This window comes from Aulostomus chinensis, chromosome 4 (genome assembly GCF_037954235.1).
Source record: "Aulostomus chinensis isolate RoL2024-O1b breed Wild chromosome 4, RoL_Achi_v1.0, whole genome shotgun sequence".
NCBI lineage: Eukaryota > Metazoa > Chordata > Actinopteri > Syngnathiformes > Aulostomidae > Aulostomus > Aulostomus chinensis.
The window spans coordinates 16,998,101-17,020,114 of record NC_141323.1 but is presented as its reverse complement, the minus strand read 5'-3'; the positions used below and the strand labels follow the sequence as shown (position 1 = coordinate 17,020,114).

Sequence of the window (22,014 nt, the reverse complement as noted above, 5' to 3'; positions counted from 1 at the left end):
GTCAGTGCATCAATCAGGACGGAGTAGCGTGTTTTTTTCAATCTTATATATTGTCTCTCAGATGTGAGGCGTCCATTGAGTCCCAAGGAAAACCAGATGACATCCAAGTTCTGGAGAAGAAGCTGCGCTCTCTCTTCATGGACCTGGGAGGAGGGGTCTCCTCTGCTCAGGGAGACCTGTCAGCTGCTGATTCCGTCTCTGGAGCCCCAGCAGGAGGCACTTCTTCTCCAATAGGCACCTGCTCTACCTCCACCACATCTGTCACCACCATCGGCTCTTGCCAGGCAGCCAATCCTCCTCAACCCCCCTCCAACCTCGCATTAGGGTCCCCAGCTTCAGTCCAAGCCCCTGGAACACCTATTTCTACACCTGCTCAAACTGGTAGGTTGGTGGAAAGGAGATATTATGTTTTTCAGTGTAAGTGATTGTTGCTTAATTATTTTTTCATTCGTAATTATCCATTTCTGCAGTCATTGCTGCCTCAACGTTTGTCCAGACCACTCCATCCAAACCCCCCTTATCCAGGGTACCGGTGAGTGAGTTTTGCATTACATAAGAATCCTTATTTTTGATTCAATTTGACCACAAGTTATATAAGATTTATTTCAATCTGTCATAAGACTATTAGTTATTCTACATTTTAAAAAGGGGAAGAAGTTGCCAATAGTTGATTTTTTTTTTAGTTATACTTTAGGTGTTGCGAGATGTTTCTCCTCACTTTCTTCAAAACTCACCTGGCATGGGAATTTCTTCATTCACCCTCCCAACTCACCCTCAAAAGCACTTGTCTAATAACTTCCTTTACAAATCTCTCATTTCTCCCACGCCTCTTCATCTCATCCCTCTCTCTCTCTCTCTCTCGCTCTCACTCTCTCTCTTTCTGGAATTAGGCCACCTCTCCTTCTTCAGAACTCCTGCCGTCCTTCCCTGGACCTTGTCTAATACAGGTGTTTTTGCTTCTTTATCAGAGTGCTTTACAACACACAACTTCAATTTTACTGAGTTTACGTCCATGTCTGTTGCAGCTTTATCTGTTTAGTTGACTTTTATTGGCGCTATTGTTTGTTTTCTATATGTAGGACTGTGTATATGTGTGTGTGTGTGTGTGTGTGTGTGTGTGTGTGTGTGTGTGTGTGTGTGTGTGTGTGCGGCAGCCAAGATTAAAATCCTAATCTTAAACTCAATCATGACTTTATGTGAGTAATAAAGAAATAAAATGAAAGAACAGCACACAATGTTATTTATTTTTATACCACTTTTAAAAGAAAAACATTGTCTTTTTTTTTTGTTATTTCATACTGCGTTCTGACTTTGTCATTCCATAAAACACAGCACAGAAAGTTAAGATCGTTCCTTTGCAGTTCATATAGTATTTAAAACAGCATTCAGGACAATACGGTGAGCACTGAGCATGTAAAGGGGCACAGCATAAAGACATAAAAGATATGTTAATGCTGCACAAAGTTTGTAAAGCACAAAAGTGAGGTATAAAGTAAAACAAAAAAACAAAGCAAAGCATTAAACCAGGCACAAGGAGATTCTAGGTTGTTTGCTGTCTAGCATCTACCCGACAGCTCATATTTGGAGTGCAGAATGTGTGAATCATCCTTCAGGATTTTGTGTAATTGCTTGGAAATGTGTGTAAGTACGGGCGTTCGACAGTGCTGTAGCCTGCTACCACTTCATATTCGAGTGCACGCATTATCTGATGAGTCTGATGCTGCAGAGAAATGATCACACCTGCACAAATACATTAGGAACCCTTAACTCTCTCATGGCATTTAACGATAAGATGGCGTCTGTCACACTAGTTTTTAGGATAACAGATTCAGCGAGATAATCTGAGAGGAAGAGAAAGATGGAGACAGACAGACTAGCGGGCCTTGATAAACCCCTCAGGGCAGAGACACAGTGAGCAGACTGTTTTGTTGTGTCTGTGAATGCTCCTATCTAATAATAGATTTCCCATTTAAACAGAACAGCACGCTCAATAAAAATGGATGACTTTTACGGAAACTAGCAACTGCCAAGTTACCGACATTTGGGTCTCGCTTCTTGCGTAACTCCCACGGGTTTAGATGTGCCCGTCTTTGATTAAAATAATCCCACTGCAGTTGAAGCTCACAGTTGATTTGAATTCCATGATTTGTTTTTTTTAAATAACATTTTTAAATGCTCAATAGGACTGTTTTAAAGGCCGCTTGTTTGTCTTCTGCGTCACCTTTTTGTCTGTGCTGGTACATCATTGTCTGATTTAGTGAAATAAGGAGAAATGACTTCAAAATTTGATATATGCTGCTGGAGTCTAACGTGTTTTCATTTGATAATTTAGTCATTTTAATTAGTCTGTTTAGACCATAAATCTTCAGCGTTTTGCTCAGTTTTTAAAATGTGTTCATTGCTATTTAAAAAAAATACATGTATGCTACACATTCATATTCTTATAATTTTTTTTTATCAGTTTCCATTTTCTCAGTTTTCATGAAACCTGACACGGAGATTTAAGTACAGAATTCTTAAAATGATTCTGATGTCCTGATATTCCTAATTATTAAGATATATATTTTGATATTACACATTACGGGAGGAATTTCCTCTGATCCACTATTAGATGAGAGAAACTTTATATATGTAATTTTTAGATTGTAAACTTAAAGCCAGTAAATGATAGAGATTTTTTTTTTTTAAGAACAGTGAACGGTGAAAAACTTGAAATCAGATCGTATTGTCTTTCAATGTATTTGCCATTATTATTTTGTGTGTGTGCGTGTAACACCGTAACTCTCTCTCCAGTCCCAGCAGCCTCTCGAGGACCTGGACGCTCAGTTAAGGAGAGCGTTGAGTCCTGAGACTGTTCCTGCCACCACACATTCACAGGTAAACACACACACACACGCTCGCACACACACACACACACACACACACACACACACACACACACACACACACTAAACGTCTTGTATATTAGAGTTGACACTGGTCAATCTGTTTTTTTTTCCTCTTACGCTAACTCAGGCCTCTAACAGTGGCATACCCTCAGCTGGACCAGCGGGTATGTAACTTACATTTACACAGTCTTATACGTTGGTGCTCTTATTGCTTTTATATAACATTTATACGTTTATAACATCTGTTTTTCAGTTCCTTTCTCTCTGGAGGAAGACTCTCCTGCTCCTCCTCCTCATCCTCCAGGTGGAATTAAACTGGGGAGATTCCAGGTCAGACCTCCTCCTAGACCACCCCGATGAGGAGCTGATTGCCAGAGCTAAATAATTTGCCTCTCTTAGGTTTCGCTGGCAGCCGAAGAGCCGTCGGTCCAACGCCCAGCCTGCACTGAATCTTCATCCACCACCTCTTCGTCCTCTTCGTCCTCTTCCTCCTCGTCTAGTCTCTCCAGCCCAGAGAACACACTGCACAAGGACTCCTCATCTCCTCTGAGAGGGAAAGGCGGACCAGCTGGAGATGTTGTGGATGGACTACCCCAAAAGACTCTTGGAGGGTCCCACCAACCCTCCCCTTTCGCCTCCCCCTGTCCCTCCCCAAAGCCGACCACGACCATCGGACGCTTCCAGGTTTTTTTATAGCTCCACCGTACCTTCTTCATTATCACACCATTTATCTGTTATTTCATCAAATTATTTAATTTTCCAGGTCACTACTAATCCTGAGGCTAAAGTTGGTCGATTCTCGGTCAGTCGTGCCCAGGAGCAAACCCTCGAGCCTAAACGCAGTCCTTCACCTGCTGTCCAGACCACAAACGGTCCCAGTGATCCCGGTCACCTTCTGAGTCCAGACACCGCACACAAAGCCTCTCTGCCGAGTCTAAACAACAATTCCTTCAATAACTCCTACATCAGCAGCGACAACGACTCTGAATTTGAGGATGAGGACTTCAAGCGAGAGGTTAACCGCCTCAGAGAAAAGTAAGATATCTTCTTTTCATGACTGAGAGACAATAGATTCCGTTTTTCTTTCCCCTCTTTTTCTTCTTATTCCTCTCCTGCACTTTCTGTAACTTAAAGACAATTAAATTACACTCTGTCCCACCTTTCTTCTTCATCTACTCTCATTTCTCCTCTTCAAGGATCACATCATCCACCACTGTCTTTCTTGAAAAGGGCTTTCAAGAAAACTGGATTCATCTCTTTACCCCCGATATTTCTCCCTCATGCACCTGTCGATATTTAATTCCTGTTCTGTTTTTTGTTTTTGTCCTAATATATTTCATTTCCTTATTCCACCACCAGACACATGCGTGAGATTCAGGCCCTTCACTCTCGCCAGAAAGAAGAGATCGACAGTCTGTTCACCAGGCTGGGGAAGGTACATTTGTTATTGGTACAGACCAAATAAACCGCATGGCGATATAAAAATGCATAACATTCAGGAACAAGCAACCTCTTTGATCTGCTAGGTTCCTCCAGCTGCAGTGCTCCCCCCGGTTATAGCCTTGGCTGGCAGGAGAAGACGACCAACCAAAAGCAAGTCGTCCAAATCATCAAGAACCAGCTCCACGCATGGTAGCAAGAGTCCATTACAGCCAGGTAGGTTCCTTCACACAGTAAAGGTTAAAGAAACATGCCAATTTTTTATTCAGTACATTTGTTTCCCATCTTTCCTAGAGCCAGACAGGATATCGTTTTTGTCAAAAAGTAATCCTCCCCATCCTCTCTTACAAGGTTGGCCATGATTAGAAGCAACAGTCATTCTTCTAGTCATTAAAAAAAAAAAAGTTTTATTTTATGATTATAAGCAACAGTCATTCTTCTAGTTATCAAAAAAAAAGTTGTTGTTTTTTTTTTTTAGTTCCCCAAAAATCATTGTTCCCAGGAAAGTAGTTCCGATTATCTATTTCATTCAAATTTTAAACTATTTCACAATGAAAGATATGCACAACCCTAGTTATATTAATGCAGGCAAAGACTGTTTGGAGAAAAGTGCATTTGATGACTATTGATCAGGATATGCTAACACTTCCCATCCACTACCATTCACTGTTCTAAGCTAACTAGTGGTCAGCTGGTCTGTGTGCTTCCCAGCTCCCTCATGCAAAGGAGAGAAGAATATCTGTCCTCCTGTCTGGCTCTGGCAAATAAGTGTATATCCCAAAGTGTTCCTTAAATTGACACTTGAAAAAAATACAGCAGGAAATCTCTTTGTGGAGTCTTTGTTATGAAGAATAACATACAGAAAAGCCTTCAGTGGAACTAAAGAAGAAATAGTTCCTGTACAAACTTACATTTAACACTGTGAGCATCTTTGAGAAAATATAGAATATGATTCCTCACCTCTCAAAAGTCAGGAAGGTCAAAGTATGTTTTAAAAAGCTAACATTTACCCTAATTTTACACCGTTCTTGTGTTTATGTATGTGTGTTTATCTGCTACTTGTGTGCTTGTGGGTGTATGCTGGAGCAGGCTCGGAGCTTAAACATTTCTGACCGCCTTCCCTGTCTGTTTTTTTTCTGTCTGTGTTTGTTGGGGTGTCTGTAAATGTGTGCGTCTGTGGTGACGGGTGTCTCATGTGCGTGTGTGTGCTCTACTACAACTTGCCCTGTCCCCTGTTGCCTCTGGCTTGTGCTATCTCCAGGCAGCACTTTATCTGCCCAGAGCGTCCCAACGATGTACCCCGGGCAACTGGCTCTGTTAGCGCCAGGAGGATTAGCTGATTCGGGCAGCAGCACACTCCTCCAACCCCTAAAGCCCTCTCCCTCCAGTGACAACCTGTGTTCGGCTTACACCAGCGAGGCAGCGCTCTCGGTGCCCAGCTTGTGTGCTCCCACCCCAGGTAGGAATGCAACAAAGAGTCCCCCGGCTGCAAAGGGCCATATCAACTCAGAAAACACTTGGCATGCAAACAAAGATGAATGCACGTCGTTTGACTTCACTCCTGCACAACAGCACACTCCTCTTTGTCTATATTTATCCGTCCAGTTCTCTCCGTCTGTGTCAGACGGCGTGATGGTTAACTGACTGTTACATTCTTCTTGTGTGTTCCTTCACCTGTTATCACTCTCCTACCCTTTCATCACCTTTTCTCTCTTTTACGTCTCCTCTCACTCTTTCCTCTATCTTGGTTGCTGATTCTTTTATCTTTTCTCTCTCTACTCTTCTACACACTTCTCTTCTCCACTTCTTCTCCTCCTCATCTTCCTCCCTCTCCTCAGGCTGTGTAAAGTTCAGCTGGGGTTCGGAGCGTTTGGCCTTCAAGCCGGGCGGCAGGAGGACGCGCTTTCTGAGTACGCCCTGCTTGGCTCTTTGTGTGTAACGCTTTATTTCTTTGCTCTTCTCTTTTTGCCCGTCGTCTTGACTTACTTTTGTTCTCTTTTTTGTTTCTGTTTATTTACTCCTAAATCCGTCAAGTCATGCCGACACCCTCCCCTTTGAAGGGGAAGATCCTCTACTTCTCATATCACCAATCCTGCAGAAAACTGTCACGAATAAGTCTGTGTAGATTACAATTTTTTTGTAACCAATGAGAAACCTACTGTATTTTTTTTCTCGCAGCAGCTTCAACCATGTGAGGTTAAATCTGCTGCTGATTACTCTTCATTTTAATAGAAGCTTTCAAGATGGGCTCTTACTGCAGGACAATAAACACCATAATGCATCCTAGAGCTTCCAACCTAGTTCACTTTCTTCCTCTCGTTATTAATCTTTGCCACATTAACCTTTCCTCATAAACAAAGTCATCGTTCATTCTCGTATCTGTTGGCACTGCTGATTGTGTTGATGTCAAAGTAGAATAAATAGCATCGTAATTAAAAGAAAGGGCACAGCAAAGTGTTTGTCTTCTTGTAAAAAGCTTCCAAAAGATGCTGCAGTTAAGTTGAGAAAATCATTCACCAGCCAGAAGTGAAGCAGCTGTAGAATTATTAATGTGGAGTATGACTTGATTAATAAAAAGACGTCGTTAAATGACTGGACAGTGTGGTCAATAGGCAAACATTCGGCCCACTTATTTAAAGGGTAAAAGTGTCAACCAATAAATGATCAGCTGTTGGGTTTATCTCTTATCTAACTTAAAATGTTAAGTAAAAATCAAAGAAAAAGCACTTCCATTATGCCTGATAACCTGTTGGGTCTTTGTCTGCGATCTAAAATCCTGTTGATAGCAGCAGGTAGCGGGACAACTTGGGACTCGTCCATCAAATAAACGATGTAAGGATTCAGTCGTTGAACGTGTCAGAGAGCAATAAGTTGGTGCTTGTCACTGGGAATCACTGTGTTGATGATTTCAAATTTTCATGGAGAAATTAAAAATTTCGTTTTGGTCAATGATCAAATCAGCTGCATTGCACAAATATTGTTAAAAAAAAAAAAAAAAGTACTAACATCCACTCCATTTCATTAGTATTTCGTAGTTAGTCTTGTAACGGTCTATAATAAACCCTTGAGTTCTGACCTAATGACTTTTAAGTTTTTTTCCCAGTTCCTTTTATTTATTTGTTTTTCTTGTTTTCAATCAAACTTGATTGATCTCACTTGTTAAGCACAGTTTTGGCTCAAATACTGTGCGTCAGTTGTTGTTTCTAATGATTTCCTGGAACCATGTTTTATTGATTGAAAACGTAGTGCTGGTAAGATGTTTTGTGCTTAATAAATGGATGTTAATGAATGCTTCTGAACCCTCTGCAGCTCAAAGCCCTTTCTCTCCTCCCTCACCCCTCCCTCACCCCCACCCCTCACCTGTCTCCCCATGACTTCACAGCCAGAAGGGGAGAGAGACAGACCTGGGTCTCAGTTGCTAATAAAAAGACTGTTTCGGTGGCTCAGTGTTGGCATTAGAGTTAAAAAAAAGTCAGTGATATCTGATATATTTGAATCCTGTATTGGACCCAGTTCTGGTGCGGCCCTGTGAGCTGTACGGAGGACTCAGAATCATTTTAGAACCAGGGGTTGGTTACCCAAAAATATCTGCAAAGCCATGGTACCCAGGCAGCCATGTCATCTTCAAGAGAAAAATACTTCTTACCGCAGTATTAATTGCCGTGGTTCTGTGACAAGTCAGTGCCTGCACTTCCTCAGGTGGACGTCCTTCTTAAGTTGTTCATATAAAGATCTTCCCTTCAGGCCTGTCTCACAGTGCACTGACAGATAAGATGACATTTAAAATTGAAAATAAATCTGGATTTCATTTTTACATATAGTGAAACAAGAAATGGACATCTTTTATTGAGACAGACCTGGGTCTCAGTGGCTAATAAAAAGACTGTTTAGGTATTCAAATATTGATTGTACTTTTAGATTTGTTCCCTACAAGCCTCCCTTTCCCAACGCTTTCCATGACCAGTGAAAAATCTTAGCCGAAAATCGTGTTGATAAATTGATATCACTGGCGTATGTCAGTGTATAAGACTAGCACCAGGCATGGCAGGAATTTTATATTGTGGCTAAATGAGCCAAAGAGCTTAACTGAAATTAGCCAGCTCGGTCTGTGGACGTCTCTAGTGTGCCGTTAGTATTGGTCCGCTTTCCCCCGGTAAGTTAGAAGGAATAGCAGATGCTGGAACAACTGGAGTAATAAAGTTTATTTTCCAAATTGGGATTCTTCCTTTGGATTGTGTGGTTGATGGATTCTTGTCCATTTTTGCTAGGTTTTAGGGAAAAGCAATCCTGCCAGTCTTTGAAGAAACTGTAATACCACTTGTAACCACTAGAGGGGGAGAAGTTATCTATTGCCACTGCTGTTGATCTTACTGTGCACTGTGTGACAGGAATGGATGATGGGTCAGATCAGATTTGGGCAACTCAACCCCTGGGTGTTGTCTGGTGACTACTTCAGATATTCTTACTAGGATGTTTTGTCTTTGGTTGTGGGGTGTTGTGGGCGGGGTTTAACTCTGACTCTCCTCCGATCGTTGTCTTCTGGCCGCACAGGGAAGATGGTGAAAAAAGTCTGCCCCTGCAACCAGCTTTGTAGTAACTATCTCTCTTTTTGGTCTTCCCTCCCTCCCCTCATCCACCCATCCCTGTCCTCTGTCCTTGCACTTGCTTTTTCTTGCCCTCTTTAGATTTACACTTTGACCCTCTGCCAGATTTGAGATCAGTTCAGTTATTTCAGAGAGTGTCGAGTGAGATCATTGCATTTTCACTTTTGACATGTTTGTGTTGAATAAATGAGTTTGACAGCTGAAACAGCTGAACTGACGTCATTGAGCATGCACCTGCGCACACATACACACTTGTGCGCGCGCACACACGCGCACACACACACACACACACAGAGTCACACACACTGTTTCAATACACTAACCCACTTCAACAGCCCTACTCTGCCATGGCAACTGTCTATGCCCCCACCTCTTTCCTTCTCCTGATCCCCTTTCCCTTTTCATGGCTTGTGGTCTGGAATACATTACCCAGAGTTCCACACTGCTGCAGTCAGTCGTGACTCAGCATCTCCTCATTATTATTTGCCTCCATTTTATTCAGCATGACATGACAGTTTTCTTTGTTGGAACAACTGGGTGATTATTGTTTGAACTGGCTTTATGTTCTGTCTTTAGTTGAGGATTTGAGATACAAGATTTTTATGTATAATTACGATTAAAATGCAGTGTTCCTTCATGCCGTAACAACGTTAGAATCATCTTTTTTCAGCCTGAATTATATGATGAAACAATGTATTTATACAAGTCAAGACCTGGTTTCAAATATCATGAAAGTGATCTTGTAGTTTAGATCTATTAATGCAGTTTATGCCACTAACATGAAGAAGTACAGTTGTGGACAGTGATTTTGTAGCATATATTATAATTTTTTGGTGCTAGGTGAGTCTAATGTGTTTCTTTTCCTTCTCTGATTGCTATGATGAGGCAAAAGTAAACCATCCACTGCTTTGACAGAACTTGAGCGCCATCTAATGTACAAATAGAGCAGTAACCCAGAAACGCTCAGTGGGCCGGCTGTTGTGTAGGAGCATTTTGTGGGTTACAGATTATCTAGTGGGAATGCAAGAGAGCAGAAAGAGATTTTATCCTCGTGTCATTGTTTTTTTCTTGTTCCCGTCTATTAGTTCTTCATTAAAACTAAACCGTATTATTCTGTGATCATTATGACATCCTGACCTGCCCTGAAACTCCTGACCTTTCATCTCGACCAGCATCATGTAACGGCCATTTCCCAAACCAGCCATCCTTCACCCATCTCACACTGCTTTTTCCTCTGTTTTGTTTTGTTTGTTTTTTTCCTCGCAGGGACCAACAGCACCAACGCAGTGAGTGGTTCAGGCGGTTTAGGTCAGAGCCAGGGGGGTTCTCAGTGTCTACCCTCCAGCATGTCAGTTCCCCACCAAAGGAAAGGAACCTTTACAGATGATCTCCATAAACTGGTGGACAACTGGGCCAGGGACGCTATGAACCTCTCGCAGGTTTGTTTTACGTTGGAAATGACTCACCAGCTCCTGTGGTCATATGCGAAGACTAAACAGTAGTGTGTGTGTGTGTGTGTGTGTGTGTGTGTGTGTGTGTGTGTGTGTGTGATAAACTAGGGCTGAAAAGATTCCTTGGTTAACTCGATCACTAAAATTTCTCAAGGCAAAAAAAATCCTAACTGTATTTTGTTTTGCACGTCAGGGTGGGCTCTGAAATTCTCCATTGAACAACTGAATTATTCAAGACCAGAGTATTGAAAAGCTCAAGTTTAAGTTTTGATATACTTTATTACCACACTGCTGCAGCGTCTCTCTTCTCAATGCAGTTCCTCCATATGGGGAATGACATCGACACTTATCAGATGTGCTTTAAAAGATTAAACAACTCAATAAGGAGGCCTTTACATTGAACAGGAGAGTCTGTAGCTCTCTGTAAGAAACGGTCCGACCTCCTCACAGCAGAGCGAACAGGTGAAGGAGGAGAGGAGGGCAGACTGATAGCTAATCAATCGTGGACGCCGTCGTCCTCTTTTCTGTGCATTTACCCTCCTGCAGCTTTACCGTCTTGTTGCTTCGCATGAATTGACATTGAACAATCCCTGAAACGGTAGCTGAAGATTGTGGTGAAATTTTGAATTATAATAAAACATTTCTTTAGTAAGCGCTTGAGAGCAAACTCAAAGACACTTTACAGAGAACATTAAAAAAAGTAAACTCATGGTCATAAAAAGCAAGCGCGTTAAAAACAGAGGCCGAATGTTAAAATCATCTCTGAAAACTGTTGCTGTGCTACTTTTACTGTTGCTACGCGAACGGTCGGCCACATTTTTTTTGTCCAAAATAGTTGTACAAGCTACAAAGTTGTCAGCGTTTTTTAAAATTTAGAGCTTTGAATATCCCCCAAGCTGTAATACTACATTTGTAATGTATTTGCTGTCTATAATTTTGTATTCCAATGAGTAAATTGAATCGAACATACATTTCAGGGTAAGAGGAATGCCAAACAGCTGCAGCAGGCCCCAGCACAGGGACACAGCTATGAGGTGAGACTCCAAGCACACGCACGCGCACACACACACACGCACGCGCACACACACACACACACACACACACACACACACACACACACACACACACATACACCTCATGCATGAAAACAATTAATTCTTAGATGTGTTACCAATTGACACAAAAGATTTTATAAATAAGTGATGTTTCTGCAGGTCATCCAGTCCGCCAGTCTGGGCAGGAAGTACTCTGCTCCCAGCCAGCTGTGCCCAAGCAGCATTGGCGGCTCCGCCCACCTCCCCTCAAATCCCACCTCTGCTACCTCCATGGCCTCCCGCAAGAGCTCCCTGTGCCAGCCCCCTGCCTCATCCACTCCACCCCAACCTCAACCTCCCCAGTTCATCCACTACACACCCACCCCTGCCTACAGCGCGCAGTGGTCAGGACCAGCTCATGGGCTGCCAACGCCACACCAGGCTCTTACACAATCGGGGCCTCTGCTGGTCAGCACCTCTCAGCCTCTTGGGCCATACCCAAGCGCCGTGGGTGGACAGATTCCTGGTCAGGGGCCGCTCCAGGCCTTCAATCTGAACAACGCACTGCAAAAGTCAGTCAGCAACCCGGGAGGACCCAACATGAGGACCACGTAGGGCTGGGGAGAGGGCTCATTTGAATCATGGCCCATTCGGACCGGTTTGGAGTGCTTTTGGCTGAATCAACTGCAGAGGAAGTATCGATTTACAGATGTTGACCTGATCAGGAAGTGAAAAGAAATATGGGAAATGAAGAAGAGTGAGAAATCAGGGTTGGGATTTGAGCGTCTCAGCATTTTTCGTTTGTTGCATTTCGCCTCATCTTCCATCCATGTGTGTGAGAAGCTGTCAGTCGCACAGTCTGGCATTCTGCTGTCTTTGTCTGTCACAGCCAGGCAAACGCTCAAGGATAAAGACTCACGTTAAAAGGCCAAAGATGTTTTGACAAGGTTTGCAAATGTGTGTGAGGTCACATATATGAGCGCTTATTGTTTGGTCTTGTCGTCAATGGAGGGGGCATTTTTGGTGGTGTTTAGGGGCAAAATGTGGTGGCCAGATTCCAGAATCTCTCAGTAAATGGCTGCGTCTGTTGTCAGCATCCTTTAGCATCTTTTGCCTTTAGCATCTTTTGCTGGAAGTAATAACATTTCAGACTTGTACCTAGTGAATCATATTACACACTCCAAACCAGTAGGGGGCACCATATCATGACTATTTCATACCACAAAGAAATGCTAACTTCCTTAGCATTAGCTGAGGAGCAAAACTGCTGGTACAAGCTGGCAAAGTGAGTGTCACTATTACAGGATAGAGAACGCCAAAAGCACTCCAGAGAGTGATTGCACTGGACCACCATAGAAGCAGCTTCGGTTACTCACTATCGCCTCTTGTGGAATAAAGTGGTGTCCCAAGAAGAGAAGACCAGGGCTAGCATGTTCAGGCACTTGCAGCGTGTTCCTTTTTAAGTGTTAAAATGCTCAACAAGTCGGTTAGCGTAGCTGTCACATTCTTGCTATCTGGATAATTTTGCAACAGACAAAATGCAAAGAGGGTTCATGGAGTGGGTTCATGTTCTCCTCAGATTCTTTCAAAGCACAAATAAGATTCATCCTGTTTGAAAGTAGGTGTAGTCAAGAGTTGGTGAGGTTGCGCCTCCTCCGACGGGGAAAAAAAAGCAAACAAAAACGTGACACTTTCTTCTTCCTGTTCAAATAAGATGGAGAGAAGCAGAGAGAGTAAAGAGAGAAACAAGCAACGGGAGCAGCAGTTTGCATGAAGCCAAACAGCTCATCTGTTTTCCGTTAGCTCACGTTGGCTGTGTGAACCTCTGCTTAGGGGTGCTGACTGGACATGCTTCTGCGAACCATCCGCCACTTCACTGTCACGACTCCACCCCCCCACCCCCTCCATCCCTCTCTAATTTCCATTTGAAGCAATAACAGCAGAACGCTTTTAGATGATTTAAAAAAAAAAAAATCACCCAAACATGAGAGCTGGAGAAAAAGTGGCCTTGATATCAGAATAATAATCCCTGTACAGTTTTGTGTTGTTTATTTGCTGTTTGTTTGTTTGTTTTTTTAGAATGTCAGCCATGATGATTCCATTTTTTTTTTTTTTTTGGGTTCAATTTTAGATGCTTTTGTTGTTTCGCTTGCTGCTACTTACTAGCAGTCGGACACACTCGCACACCATGCATGAGACATTCATATGAACACACACATATACATACACACACACACACACACACACACACACACAGTCATGCACAGACGTATGTAAATACACACATTTTCAGAGACATAGCAGCCATTTGAGCTCCATAGATTTCTAGACGGATGCCTCACTTCATAGCTCATAGCTTCCACATTTGAGTTGAAACGATTGCAATGTACATTATTTTTCATCATGATTGTTGTTAATGATTATTATTCTATTTAAAAAAAAAACAAAGAAAAACAAAAACGTATTCTGTCGATGGACCTGTTCTACGCGCACATCGCTGTACGATGTGGAAACACTGTGATTATTGTTGTTTATGATGTTGTTAGACAGTTTTATGGTGAAATGTCACAAAGTTATCAAGAAATAAAAAGGTTAGGGGTCCTTTCACTTTCAATTCGCTGCTTTCCGCAAATCATCAAAATGTGAAAATGAAAAGAACCCCCTTGTCAGTAATAGTCTTTATATCCATTTATGAAGGACTTAATTGATAAAAAGAAATGCCTTACTAACAACTATTCAACCGCAGCTTCGGTTCATAACTGATGGAATTGAAAGTGGAAACCGACCCCGAAACCTGACGATAAAACAGGAATGAAAAGCAGGATATTTAGATAATAAATTAATGCTAGCTATTTTTTCTGAAAACAGTACTATATATATATATATATATATATATATATATATATATATATAATAAACTGTGTATATATATATATCAGACACTTTAAATAGCCCTCCTCGTTCCCCGTCCCCCTGTTTTTTGTTAGATGAATGTGAATGTATAAAACCAATGGTGTCCATTTTGATGTACTTGAAACAGAAGTCTGTCTTTTATCGGCTTTCTTTGCGTCCTCCCCGACTCCCTAGATTCCTCCAGCGAATCCTGGAGCTCCTCACTAGTGCCTTGCTTTCCTTCCTGTTGCTTCTTTCATCTCGGGATTACAACGTGTTTAAGTCAGTGGTGAACGACTCGAGGCGGCGTGCGGTAGATTTGTGTTCTAGTAATAGTGGCTGTTAGTCGCTGCAATGATGTTAGGCTTAAAAACAAAAAAAGCATATATGAAAAAACAACAACAACACATCTTTTAGATGAAGAAAGGATATCTTGACCAAGAGTTACAAGTTAAACAGATGAACTGAACTGACACTCACGCTGCTGTCGTTAAAACGATGAGAAAAACCGACGACCGCTGAAGCAAGGAAGCAGCTCAGTTCCAACAGGATGAAAGATGCAGAGACTCTACCAGTGCCATTTTTCAGGGTTTTAAATGTCAATATGGGGGAAAAAAGGGGTGATTTCTCTGTTCCTTTTTTGTTCTAAGGAGGGAGTTGATTAGGAGATTGTATTAGAAGCTTGGACCACTCTGTACTTAAACTGCCCTCAGTGCAGCATACAGTGGACACATTGGTTTAGTGAATTTCAGAGATATATTCTGTTACTGTGATTGCAGATTTTTATATTATAGAAAAAAAATACATAAAACGAGGAATCCATAAGATAAAATCTGTTGAGTTGCTGCTCCGCTCTTTTACCAAATACTGTGACATCTGGATTTAAAAAAACACACACACATTTATGCAGTTTGCAGTAAAAACACCACATCTGACCACCCCCCCCCCCCCAAAAAAAATGGCACCAAAATGATCTACATGTACCGCTCCATTCAAATTTGCAAGTATGAGGAGCAGCATAAAACTAAAACATGCACAACTACTCCAGGCCTCATCCTGCCCATCTGGTAGCCATTTTTGAATCTTATGTGGATTTTTTTTTTTTTTTTGCTATTTTACAATCAAAAAAAAAAAAAGCAGCAGCACACTGTCCTTGTAAAGATTAAGTAGAGAATATATATTTACATCTGCTCCTGTTGATGTTTAAAAAAAAAAAAAAAAGGCCATTTAAAACAAAAGCACTAAAGATATTTTTACCCGCGGGCGACACAAAGTAGTGAGATCAGTAACATGGATTTTGGTGGTTGAAGGATTCTAGGCCTTGACACTCTGGTACAGCTCTATTTTCCTGGGAGTGGCTATTCTGAGTTGCATGACAGGTTTACTTTGTATACAAAAACATCACTTTTTTTTGTTGCCTTTTTTTGGTTTCTTTTTTTTGGGGGGGGGGGTGATATTTTACATTTCTCACGATGAATTCCAAAAAAAAAAACTTTTACTACTAGGCGAGTTTGGTTGAAGCTGTGAATAATCCATCATAAAATAAACGTTTAAAAAAAAAAAAAAGCCGCTCTGCTTAATTTTCCTGATTTTTCGTGTTTAAAAAAAAAAAAAAAACAAAACCCAAAAAAACCCGATGACAACAAAATAAAACCTTTAATATCGCCAACTCAGTGCCGTTTGAGTGGAAAGGAAACATCAGAAGTGGAAAAATAAAAATGATAAATATATTTTTACTGCGTTTACTCACTGGAGATGTTTTTGCTTGGCCGATTTTCACTCTGCACTTGCTCGAGCCTCAAATGATTTCCACAGTACCAATCCGTCTCAAAGGAGTAGACTCTGCAATATTACTTAACGTGGGATTATTTACACTGAATATCGAATTTAGTGATTTTTTTTTGGGGGGGGGGGTTTGTTGGGAGTTGCAGTGGAGTACTTTTACTGTGAAAGACTTGAGAGAAATGTGAGAAAGTAGGATTTCGTGACATACGGTGTAGCAGTAGTTTTTGTTGGGTTTTTGGTTGTTTTTTTTTTACAGCAACTCATTCAAATAAAAATAATATTTTTGTCTGTGCAGAAATCACTTACCCTTTATTCTTTTTTACTGTAGAAGTGCCCACGTGTTTAAAATAATGCTTAACACTCATCAAACGTTCAAGTAGCTCGCTCCTGTGGAACAATGTCGAGTCTCGAGCATAGCAACAGTTTCTCCTCCTGTTACTGAAAACCTTTTTTTGTTCTCAACATGATGCTATTCTCTGGTGTTCTCACTTTTTTTTTTTTTTTTTTTTGGGAAAAAAAAATGGTTTTATCTGCAGTTTTAATGTCTACAGCAGCACCTAATTTAATTCAGTGTTTTCATTTTCTGTATTTGACATACATAAGTGGTTGGATTACGAAAAAAAAATACATGGATGAATGAAATAAAACGTGGGGAGTCATCGGCAGCCTTTAACGGTATGTTTTGCACTAAGTATAGAGTGTTCAAGCTTCATGTTAAAAAAAAAAAAAGGTTGCGCCTTGCGCTAGAATACAATGAATTTGTTACTTTATTTGTAAAAACTTAATAAATAAAAGTTGTTTAAATTAACGTGTGTGGTTTGACCTTAATGCAGAATTTGGGATATTCAGTTGACATGAATTCACGCTAATGTTTTTTTCTTGTTGTTGTTGTTGTTTTTTGTGAAACCAGGACACCAGTACGGAACAACCTGTAAAAGACAGATGGACGAACAAAGACAGATGAACAGGTACACAATGACATGATGAAAAGGGGTAGAGTACAGCTCTTTAAACCTGGATTCCTCTTGTAAAGCTTTAGATTTATCAACTTTCAAATGTTCTCAAAAACTAGATTTTTTTTGTCAGAATTTGGAGTTTTGCTATCATGAAAACTACTAGAATCAGTGGAGCGATGCCAGAAGAGCTTTGCATCTTTGTTAAGATGAATGACGGGCATCTCTGTCTAGACGGGACACAAACAATTTTTTAAAAAAAGGTTTTTTTTTTAATCCATGAGATAATTACGTCAGTAATTCATAAAAGCAGAGTTGATTTTTTTTTTTTTTTTTTGCTGAACAGAGTGTGGTACACATACACATTTTTAAGTTCTCTAGGTATCAACTCATTTTTCATCTGCAGTACTTTTCTTCTCCACAAGGGCTCAGCACTCGCCTTCATGAACTCAGTAACCCTTAAGTCTGACACGTACCTTCGCTCTCTTTCCTATTATTCTAGCTCTGTTGAATAGTTTCCTCCCTCCTGACCAATCGGTAAACATCTCTTTGTGAGGTGGGAATTCAAGCTCATTATGTGTCACCGTGGATACAGTGAAATTGAATTTATCCCTGCCAGAGGGAGAGTGACCTGTGGAAGGAAAGTGAGCCCTACCAGCACATTATAACAATCAATTTCCTTCAGGCTCTTTTCCTGCTATGACATGTATCCTGCAGGGCACTTTTCCATTTTCACAGCCCAGAGTGAGGTTACACAGGTGCACTGGGCCGGGACGTACAAGTTCTTCTACTTTTATGTCAGCCTTCCTCGTTTGTCCCCGTTTCTTTAGTTGTGGAACAGCTAACGGGTTGTAATGTTGGAATAAAATGTACTATTGGCACGTTAATAATTACTGTGTGAAAAAAAATGTTCATACAAATGTCAAATAGCATGAAAATCATGGCATTTCTGTGCAATAGCTCACATTTTAAATGTGACATCATTAAACAAAACGCTCTCGTCACTTTAGTCACAGTTCATTATTTCAACTTCCTTAAAGTCTGCGACCGCTTACTGTCCAATAGAGGACTGTAGTTCTGGTTTAACTTTATCTTTGTACTCCATCTGTTTTACCTCGGAATCAGGCAGGAGACCACCACCAACGCCATGTTGACGCGTTAAGTAGCAACAAGAGACAATAGAAGGAGAGCAGAGATGAATGAGTGAACAGGACGTGAACGAAGGAAGAAGATCAGCTTTTGTTTGTGTCATCAACCTAGATTTGCGTGTGTGTGTGTGTGTGTGTGTGTGTGTGTGTGTGTGTGTGTGTGGCCTCTACCCATTCAGCCTGTTGTCGTGACCAATTAGACCAACATTAGAACGGCCCTATTTTTCCCCTCTATACAGCAGGATGAATCGAGGGGACGCTGACAGAGAATACGTGGAAGATAGAGCAGGGGACGGAACGGACAGTTGTGTTTCACGTCACGCATCAGTAGTGACGGAATTTGACATCAAAGTAATTCCTCTTTTAAACCAGGTTTTACAGTGCGTTGAAATAAGACGCTAATTCCAACAATTTGTTTCACCAAATACTTGAAAAACCAGAAACGGATGACAACTTCATACTAATCTGGTATTTCACTCACTTGTTTCTGACACAAATGTTGTATAACCTGGCCTGATAAACCACGGGACCCGCAGACGTAGAGTCAGTCTGATGCTCACGCCTCTAGTTTTTCTTGTAATCCACGCGACGAGATCAAACTAAAACGACAAACGTTCATGTGCAGTAATATGTGCAATAGTAAGGAACAGTTAGAAGGATGCAACTCACGCAAATACTGGATTTAAGTGCGGGGAAACTGCGAGTTCATCCCCGTAAGCAGGCACAAATTGAGACTGCTGTTGATCTGAAAACCACCGGTTTAAACAAAAAGGCTCATTTAGACCTAAACTGACCAGATCTTAACCGCAGCTTTTAGACACATCATAAACGGTGACTTGTAACAGCGAAACTCGTTTATGTGTCGGAGGGTCCGGAGAAACTTATATGGTCATTCAGGTTGTTGTTTCCAGCCCAAAACAGGAAGCGACAGGCCGCCGCTGTCTGTCCAGCCTAAACAAGAATGGTAATGTTGATATTACGTCACAATGTCTTATTGATGGAAAATAAATCTGAATAAGCTCAGTGAAGGAAACAGAGAATCAAGCTTTTCTTTGAGGGAGTGTTTATGGGAAATGTGGTTTTTATACAAACACACAACAGTTCATTTGTTCGTGACTGATTGCTGTTCATCAGTTGGAGAGGTTACAGAGCAAATAATAGGCGGAATGATTCTGTAACTTTTAAACCTCAACAGCAGAGGTTCTCAACCACTGGTCTGCGGCCTAGCGGTGGGTTTCATTCACAAAACACTCTTGTGTGCAAAAATGTCCTTTTTTAAATTTTAGCCCTTAATTTAGTCTCACAGACAGGAAACAAAACACGATGGCTATCTGCATCTATAATGTCAAAGAACAAATTTGTGTGAAAGAATATTTCAAGAATGTGCATGAGCAAGATTTTCTTTTTGTATGCATCCAGAGCATCCTTGACACGCTCGACTATCCCACAATGCATTGTGTCTTTGTTGACTACGCAGTTGTGGAGCGTTGAGGGAAACTGCGCCTTCCCCTGCTTTTAGGTAACTTCAGAAAACATTTCAGGTGAGAAAGTTGCGATGTGGAATCCAAATATGTGGTCAGTTTATTCAAATAACATCTGTTTGAAAATGTAAGAGCGTGTGTTTGAGATTTATCAAACTCGCACAAAGAACAATGAACACAGTGGGTGTTAAAAAAATACATATTTGACAATGAATATTAGACAAAAATCTTTTAAAAATTGAAAAAAAAAAACCCAAAACAAAACGCATGAACATTTCCCCCCTGAGAGAAAAAAACCAAAACAAAACGCATGAACATTTCCCCCCTGAAAGAAAAAAACAAAACAACATTCTGCTGCTGAAGGGTTCAAAATTTCCACTGTAAACTCCAGTGAAACCAGTCAAGTATCGTTAATGGTTTCAAATGTCTAAACATACGAGTTGTTGTTATTTCTGCGGTGGAAGCAATCACTGATTTTTCCTGTACATGTGCAGGGACAGAGAATTACCTGTGACATAACTGTTGTAGCTGACTGAGAGTTTCCATATGGGCTTAATGATGGCACCAGTGTGTGTGTGTGTGTGTGTGTGTGTGTGTGTGTGTGTGTGTGTGTGTGTGTGTTTACCAAACAGTTCATGTCACTTTCCTGCAAACACTTTGTACCATCACTAATCAAATATCTGACTGTGGGAGTTGCTGCTTAAAACCTTCATTTTACCTTTTTGACGTATCCTAAAAAAACAAAAACAAAAAAACAACTTTTGAACAAATCATAGCTTTGAATAATGGGGGAATAAATTTAGCTTTTAAAAAAAAAAAAGACTTCCCGGGAAAAAGGATTCCAACGTCAGCTTTAAAAAAAGTTTAAAAAAAATTTAAAAAATTGCACTTTTGTCCGAGCAGAGGATATTTTTCTAGTTCTTTTCTCTTATCTGCTCAGCCGTCAATGACCTTCAGCTGCCCTTGGACAAACCGCCTGGCTTGTTAACCAACCAGGCCGGCAGTAAGTGACGTTACTGAAGTGGAACGCTCATGTTGACCCGGGTTAATATATCTTTGACTCAGCAAGATTTAAGGGGGGGGGGGGGGGGATTAGACTTTCCTGTGAAATGTAAGGAGTATTTTTTTTTCTGATTAAATGAGAAAAAAAAATATCAGATTAAAGATGCGATCCAAAATCTTCTAGAGCTGGTGAGAATATTCGGGGGAGTTTTCACCTTTTTATTTGGTTTGTGACATTGATGAGAGTGAGAATCTCTGTCCGTGTTTAAAAGCATAACAAAAAAAAAAGAAAAAAAAAAGAACCCTCATCTATTTGGGGAAGGAAGCCCCGTCGCTCGCACATGCGGTAGCGATGATGTTGCTACCTCGCCGTGTTTAGTGTACGGTGAAGGTTTGCACAGGTTGATGCAGGCACCTGAGGGGTTCCTGTTAGTCTGCAGACAAAAGCGTGTGTGTGTGTGTGTGTGTGTGTGTGTGTGTGTGTGTGTGTGTGTGTGCGTGTGCGTGTGAATGTTGTTTTCAGTTCGTTTATGTCCACCTGATTGTGTCTTAAGTGTTTCTCCTGACCACATACAGTCATTAACGTGACCTCTGGGTGTTTGTGTTCAGCTACACTCCATTTCCACAGTGTATTTAAACACACACACACACATTGTGTATCTCGATACAGAAGATCCTGCGTGCAACAGGTGGCAGGGGTCAGACCTTGAAACTGTCCTGCTGAGGTGCCCTTGAGCAAAAAGTTTGACCTCTCACACACGCATACAATCAGGTATGTGAATGTCTTAATGTTATACGGTGACGTGTGTGAGTGTTAAGAATGGAAAACAATGAGAACATTGTGATGTCAAGACATTTATGTGAACTGGTTTTAAATGTAAACCATGGAGCCTATCCCAGCAGCCTTTGGGAGAGAGACGGGGTTCACCCTGGACAGGTCACCAGTCCATCACAGGGCCAACACATTTAGACAGACAACCATTCACACTCACAGTCACACCTACGGTCAAGTTAGAGTATCAATCAGCCTCGTCCCCTCTTGATGTCTTTGGACTGTGGGAGGAAGCTGGAGTACCAGAGAGAACCCACACAGGAACAGGGAGAACATGGAGACTCACACAGAAAAAAGGCCAGGGCTCAAACCCGGAGCCTTCTTACAGAGAGGCGACAGTGCTGACCACTCCACCACTGCGCGGCCTAAATGGAAACCAGTGGATTGTTACATATGCAACATCATGTCTTACTAAGGCGTCTAAACAGCCACGATTTTTAGCCAACCACAATTAAAATTGCATAGAATCAATACTTCCTCAACCTTTTGACCTCTCTTAACCCT

The 22,014-nt window shown here is 41.3% G+C and overlaps 2 protein-coding genes across 9 annotated transcripts in view; both read left to right on the top strand.

The window, feature by feature from the left end:
- Positions 1-15,943, top strand: part of wnk1b (WNK lysine deficient protein kinase 1b) — an 89,788-nt gene extending 73,845 nt beyond the window's left edge. For 7 of the 8 annotated variants that reach the window (XM_086202133.1, XM_086202131.1, XM_086202130.1 and 4 more), the window contains 16 exons: positions 62-381; positions 471-532; positions 891-947; positions 2,794-2,877; positions 3,016-3,052; positions 3,142-3,218; positions 3,288-3,572; positions 3,652-3,923; positions 4,248-4,323; positions 4,415-4,544; positions 5,590-5,787; positions 6,167-6,259; positions 8,880-8,921; positions 10,199-10,371; positions 11,361-11,417; positions 11,598-15,943. In XM_086202133.1, coding sequence (XP_086058259.1) covers positions 62-381; positions 471-532; positions 891-947; positions 2,794-2,877; positions 3,016-3,052; positions 3,142-3,218; positions 3,288-3,572; positions 3,652-3,923; positions 4,248-4,323; positions 4,415-4,544; positions 5,590-5,787; positions 6,167-6,259; positions 8,880-8,921; positions 10,199-10,371; positions 11,361-11,417; positions 11,598-12,032 — 2,398 coding nt within the window. In that variant the 3' untranslated portion in view covers positions 12,033-15,943. The remainder of the gene's footprint in view (positions 1-61; positions 382-470; positions 533-890; positions 948-2,793; positions 2,878-3,015; positions 3,053-3,141; positions 3,219-3,287; positions 3,573-3,651; positions 3,924-4,247; positions 4,324-4,414; positions 4,545-5,589; positions 5,788-6,166; positions 6,260-8,879; positions 8,922-10,198; positions 10,372-11,360; positions 11,418-11,597) is intronic. The other variant, XM_086202127.1, reaches the window with a different exon arrangement.
- Positions 15,944-21,430: 5,487 nt separating this feature from the next.
- Positions 21,431-22,014, top strand: part of LOC147262863 (proline-rich protein 5-like) — a 22,699-nt gene continuing 22,115 nt past the window's right edge. Inside the window, exon 1 of the mRNA XM_086202119.1 lies at positions 21,431-21,450. The gene's annotated coding sequence lies outside the window, so the exon portion shown is untranslated. The remainder of the gene's footprint in view (positions 21,451-22,014) is intronic.